Raw genomic sequence first — 6,490 nt, 5'->3', positions numbered from 1 at the left:
ACAGGGTCTCACTCTGTGGTCCAGGCTAGAGTGTAGTCATGCAATCAGAGCTCACTGCAGCCTTGATCTCCCAGGTGATCCTCCTGCCTCAGCTTCCCAAGTAGCTGGAACTACAGGCAGGCAGCACAATGCCTGGCTGGTTTTTTTCTTTAATCAAGAAATGTTTCTTAGATTCTTTCTTGTATGTGCTTTTAATGTAGAATTAAAGCCATTCATTTCTCTTTATATTCAGTTTTATGGTTTGTTTTTTCTTTTTATCTGATTTTTGAATAAATAAAAATACATGATTCAGCCAGATGTGGTGGCTTGTGCTTGTAATCCCAGCCCCTTGGGAGGCTGAGGTGGGAGGCTTCCTTGAAGTCTGGGCAATATAGTGAGACCCTGTCTCTAAAAAAACATTTTGTTTTTTTTAAATTAGCTAGGTGTGGTGGTTCATACCTGAAGTCCCAGTTACTTAGGAGGCTTAGGCAGGCAGATAACTTGAGCCTAGGAGTTCAAGACTGCAGTGAGCTCTGATCATGCCACTACACTCCAGCCTGAGTGACAGGGTAAAACCCCATCTCTTGAAAAGAAAGTTCAAAAGTCAAAACCAAGAAAATTCTTACTCTCTGGCACCACATTCCCACTTACTCTATAGCTAACTATTGTCATTGGTTTCTGGAGTATCTTTCCTGTGTTTCTTTTCCCAAAAATAAGTGAATATTTATACTTTAGTTTCTCCTTTCTTATATAAGAAGTAGCATTATATATATATATAAAATATCATGTTTATATATAAATTTATATATAATTTGCTATATATATAAAATAATTATTTTCTATCTTGCTTTTTTAGTTAACAACGTAGCCTGGACAGTTTTCTACTTTGGTTCATAGAAATCTTTTTCTTGGCCAGTCATGGTGGCTCATGCCTGTAATCCCAGTACTTTGGGAGGCTGAATGGGAGGATCACTTGAGCCCAGGAGTTCAAGACTCACCTGGGCAAGACTGCGAAATCGTGTCTCTACGAAAAATCTAAAAATTAGCCAAGTGTGGTGGCATGGGCCTGTAATCCCAGCCTCTTGGGAGGCTGAAGCGGGAGGATCACTTGAACCTAGGAATTCGAGGCAGCAATGAGCTATGATTGTGCTACTGCACTCCAGCCTGGGTGACAAAGTGAGACCCTGTCTCTTTAAAAAGAAAAAATCTTTTTTTCTCTTTTTTCTTCCCTCCTTCCTGTTTTGCCCCTCTTCTTTCCCTCGCTCATGTAATACTATTGTAAAGGTGTACCATAGTTTATTCAACCAGTCTCCATGGATGGACATATAGGTTGTTTCTAAGTTTTTAATATTTTATAGAATTTGTATAGAATGATACAGTGAGTAACCTCATGAATATGTCATTTCACTTTTGTGGAAGTACATCTTCAGAGTAAATTTGTAGAAGTGGGCTTGTGGGTCTGAGGGTAAATGCATGTGTAGTTTTGTTAGCACATGTATGGTCAAAAGCCACGTATTTTTTCTTTGATGCAGGGGCATGTAGCTGGTGGTGCTGAAGGAATAGCAAGGAAGCCACATGAAGAAACAGGTCAAAGTGACTCTCTCAGGATCCTATATATTAGCAGCAGAGTTGAATTAGAGCCCTGGCCTCCATCTTCATTGCAGTACACGTAGACGACTAGGAATTCGTGCATGGAAAACAGGAATGTATTTGACTAAGGCCAGTGTTACCAGGGCCATTAGGAGGTCAGAGAAAGGAGAAGTTTATATGGACCCCACTCGGGTAGAAAATACTTCACCCCAAAATTTACAGCATCAATAAGGTTTGTAATGGCCCTCTGCTGTGTGCATAGAGCTTGTATTAGTGTGTTTTCTTTTCTTTCTTTTTTTTTTTTTTTTGAGACAGAGTCTTGCTCTGTCATCCACACTGGAGTGCAGTTGCATGATCTTGGCTCACTGCAACCTCCGCCTCCGGGTTTAAGCGATCCTCTTGCTTCAGCCTCCCGAGTAGCTGGGATTACAGTGCCTGCCACCACGCCTGGCTAATTTTTGTGTTTTTAAGTAGAGACAGGGTTTCACCATGTTGGCCAGGCTGGTCTCAAACTCCTGACCTCAGATGATCTGCCCGCCTCAGCCTCCCAAAGTGCTGGGATTACAGGTGTGAGCCACTGCGTCTGGCCTAGTATGTTTTTATATTGCTATAAAAAACTACCTCTGAGACTGGGTAATTTATTTAAAGAAGAGTTTTAATTGACTCTTTTCCACAGGCTATACAAGAGGCATGGCTGGGGAGGCCTCAGGAACCTACAATCATGGAGGAAGGGTGAAGGGTAATGTTAAAGATACATTTTGATCACTTCTAGGACCTTCTGATGTAAAGGCGTATTTGTTAAAATCACACCCAGAGCTTTTATTGTAAGGGTACTTTTTTTTTTTTTTTTACACTTTCAGAACTTTCCAATGTAAACATACATTTTGAGTACTTCTGGAACTTTTCATAGTTAAGGTACATTTTCTATTTTGCAATTAGAAATATGTGGAATAGTTATATTTTGGCACCTTGAGAATATTCAGTTCTCAATCTTTTTTATCTAACGGTTTTAATGCTTCTGAAGTTCCTTCCTGGTAAGTTTTTATGTTGGGAAATGGTGATATTCTAATGCTATTATTTCTTTTTCATAAATATTTGGCATTCTTTTGTAAAGCACATGCCTTTTTTATTCTTTTCATTTTATTTTTAAGTGAAAAAGCTGTGTAGCATGTGGATTAGTCACTTCATACAATAGACATTTGATTAGAAAAGTTGGGTGCAAATGAAATGTAAAAATATGGAGTCATAGCTTACATGCACAATGGTGGTTTATTCTTCAAAGGAATCTTACTGTAAATCTTTTTTTTTTTTTTTTGCAAAGCTAGTATCACCTCTTAATGTCTGTTATTTTTATAAACCTGAATTTTCATGTAGGGCACATTTATTTAACAAATTATTGAGAGCTTTTTATGTGCCAGACACTTTGGTAAGCACTTGGAATAGAGTAGTAAGCAGAAAAAACATACCTGTCCTTAATATAGGGTGCATCCTTACAGTTAAGAAGACAATGAAAGTTGCCCAGGCTGGTCTCCCTTGATTGAAGGCAGTTATGAAACTGTTTCTTGTGAGGAATCTTGATTTGGAAGGTATTATAGGCTTTTCCTAACAAACTGGTTCAAGTAAATGCTTTGAAGTTCAGAACCCTAAACAACCATTCTCTATGGGTCTGATGAATAGAATATGTGGTATAATTGGCAGTATCCTCCTGATGTCTTTCTAATGTAATGTCGAATTATGATTGCAGATGCCTTTCCTCAACGTGAAATTTTGCCTAATTTTTTGTCTTAGGATATTTCCCAATGTTTCTAGGGTCCACACATCCATAAGACGTGTTCTAGAAGCATGATTCAGAGGTGTTGTGAGGACATCACCAGGCAAGCTCTGCTTTGGTTACTAGATTCCATATGGACTGGGTAGGAAAGAAGAAACACCACTTTCCTGGCATTACCAATGAAGTTAATGGAAGAGCAGAGAATTTCTAGAAGTTCTGAAAAGGCTTTGAGGCTTGTGGCAATCTACCATAGCTCAAACTTGAGGAGACCACCTTTCATAAGTTGGATTCAAATACAATACCTTCCCTGAAAGACGTTTTTTTGCTCCACTTTTGGGTTGGCTGTGGGACTTGCATTATTTTGCTAAATTGGACCAGCAGTTCTGGGGATGAAGAGAGGTCCCTGCTGCTTCTCAGTCACATGGCATGGCAGAAATCTGCAGCCTTCGGAATCTTCCAAGGAACAGTCAAGTGGCACTTAGCTAGATAAATGTTTACTAGAGGCGTCTCTTAAAACAAAGAGTTTTCCACCAAAGATAAGTCTTTTTCTTTTTCTACTTACTCTATAATCCAGCAGTATCTCCCTATAGATTAGTAAGATGAATGTGTCCACAGTTAGGTGTATACCTGTCTTTTAAGAAAAAAGATGTCTGTCAGTTACACTGCTATGACCTCAGGTTCCAGAATATTAAGGGAACATTCTTTCAAGAGATGTTTCACTTTGGACTAATCCTAAGTTTAGAAGCCAGCTTATTGCCGAAGGGAAAAAGGATAGCCCAAGCGACAAGAAAACACTTCTCACTATGAATTGGTTTGGAAGTAACTTCTTCAAGTTTCCTGAGGATCTTTCCTTACTCAATATACACTCACCTCTGTTGTCATGTATGTCATCTGAAGATGAACAATATTTTATTTCCAGCTTGAGGTAGGGAATAGGATGAATTTTTCCCCTAGCTTTTGCTCTTTAGTTGGTCTATCAAATCAACCTCTGCTTACAAGGAGCCAGGGAAAAGAAAACTGGGCTTGGGAAGAAAGTGGTTGATATCTTTTCTCCATGTAAACTTGAAAAAGGGCACCTGATTTGTTCCTTCTGGCCTTTCTTGGCTGGTGACAAGAAAAGGGCTGGCTTGGGTGAAATGGTATTTATTTATTCTTAACTTAAAATGTGGAACCCTGACCAAGCAGAACTTTATTTTTAGAGACTGCCAATCATTTCTACCCGTTTGAAATAAAAACTCAAGGGTTTTGGCTTCAGCTGAATTGGAAATATTCAAGGAGGCCTAGGTGCAAGACAAAATGATTTCTCAGTACTTCCAGGTGTGATTACGGAAGAGTGACATGAAACATCAAGGCTGAAGGACCAGGCATGTGGGAGAGGTGGTAGGGCTTGTGCTAGAAGAGGAAGAGGAATTGAGTGAAGTCAAAAAGGGGGAAAAGTATGTATCTCATCTATCAAACTTTAGCAAGAGTTAGCCTCCTACCTCCTGAGTTAAAGCCTCCCTCAGCTTCTGAGGGTTAGGGTCACCAACCATCTTGGTTTGCCTGGAACTGTACTGGTTTTAGCACTAAAAGTTCCCTATCCTGGGAAAACCCTTGGTCCTGGGCCAACTGGAATGATTGGTTACCCTGACTGAATCTTTTTTTTTTTTTTTTTTTAAGAGATGGGGTCTGAGGCCAGGCGCAGTGGCTCATAACCTGTAATCTTAGCACTTTGGGAGGCCGAGGTGGGCAGATCACCTGAGATCAGGAGTTTGAGACCAGCCTGGCGAACATGGTGAAACCCCGTCTTTACTAAAAATACAAAATTAGCTGGTGTGGTGGTGCATGCCTGTAATCCCAGCTACTAGGGAGGCTGAGGCAGGGGAATCGATTGAACCCCGGAGGTGGAGATTGCAGTGAGCCGAGATTGCACCATGGCACTCCAGCCTGGGCGAAAGAGTGAAACACTGTCTCAGAAAAAGAAAAAAGAGATGGATCTTGCTCATGGGTTTAAGCAATCTTCTCACCTCAGTCTCCCTTGTAGCTGGGATGTTAGGTGTGCACCACCATGCCTGGCCATCACTCTGAATCTTAAGGCATTTGGGTAGCACATATGACAACTGAAAACCTGGTCCAGCTTTCCTTTCTCCTTACTTTGTTTCTGAGAAAAGTATACAGAGTGCCCTAGAGCATACACAAGATCCTGAAGTTAGAATAATAACAGTGGCCATCAGCTTCATGCCTACTACGTGTCAGGTACATGATCTTGTCTAATACTCTGGCAACTGAGCAGCTAGGATATTTTAAATCCAATTTTATGGAGGAGGAGACCAGAGCTGAGGGTTGTGACAAGTTGTGTTTTCTAAGATCAAACAACTAGAATGTAACTATTTGAACTTTTTTGTGTCTGAAATTAAAATCTTTGCTCTTTCTACTAGATGAAGAACTTGTGAAATTTGATAGGTAAATGAGCATCTTCTCTGGTTTAGCAGAGCTTTGTGGCCATAAGCTTCATCCACTGTTTGCATACTCATTCCTGTTCTTCATGGTAGCATAACATTCCCTGAGTGTAGAATATAGAAAATCTGTCTAGGAAGCTACAAAAACTACTTGAGTCTGATACCTGTAGCAGCCCCTGAATAATCTTTCAGTTCTTAATGAACTACTGAGTTCCTGGTACATGGAAGATACTCAGTGAAAGGTAGCTATGGTTGTTATTTTAATTACAACACGTGAGCAATCATTTTGAACTGAAATGTCTTAGCCAATGTATGTCAATTCAAACATTTTAATATAAAAATAACCGAAGACTCGGTATTAAGGAAATAAATAATATATTTATCCTTGAGTTCAAAATTAGACAAACAGCCTAGACAATAAAGCAAGACCCTCATCTCTACAAAACATTAAAAAAAATTAGCTGGGGATGGTGGCATGTGCCTGTGGTCCCAGCTAGTTGAGAGGCTGAGGCAGGAAGATCTCTTGAGCCCAGGAGTTCGAGGTTGCAGAGAGCCATAATCATGCCGCTGAACTCCAGCCTGGGTGACAGAGCAAGACCCTGTTTCAAAAAAAGAACACACGGCCGGGCGCGGTGGCTCAAGCCTGTAATCCCAGCACTTTGGGAGGCCGAGACGGGCGGATCACAAGGTCAGGAGATCGAGACCATGCTGG

General features: G+C 40.5%; 1 protein-coding gene across 1 annotated transcript in view; it reads left to right on the top strand.

Moving 5' to 3' along the window:
- The first annotated feature begins 4,044 nt into the window (after nucleotides 1–4,044).
- PLAC8L1 (PLAC8-like 1) overlaps nucleotides 4,045–6,490 on the top strand; it is a 28,348-nt gene continuing 25,902 nt past the window's right edge. The window contains exon 1 of the mRNA XM_012001531.1: nucleotides 4,045–4,265. Within this exon, the coding sequence (XP_011856921.1) occupies nucleotides 4,144–4,265 (122 nt within the window). The 5' untranslated portion in view covers nucleotides 4,045–4,143. The remainder of the gene's footprint in view (nucleotides 4,266–6,490) is intronic.

This window comes from Mandrillus leucophaeus, unplaced genomic scaffold (genome assembly GCF_000951045.1).
Source record: "Mandrillus leucophaeus isolate KB7577 unplaced genomic scaffold, Mleu.le_1.0 Scaffold663, whole genome shotgun sequence".
In the NCBI taxonomy this organism is placed as follows: Eukaryota; Metazoa; Chordata; class Mammalia; order Primates; family Cercopithecidae; genus Mandrillus; species Mandrillus leucophaeus.
The sequence above is the reverse complement of the archived record's forward strand: the minus strand, read 5'-3'. Positions and strand labels throughout refer to the sequence as shown.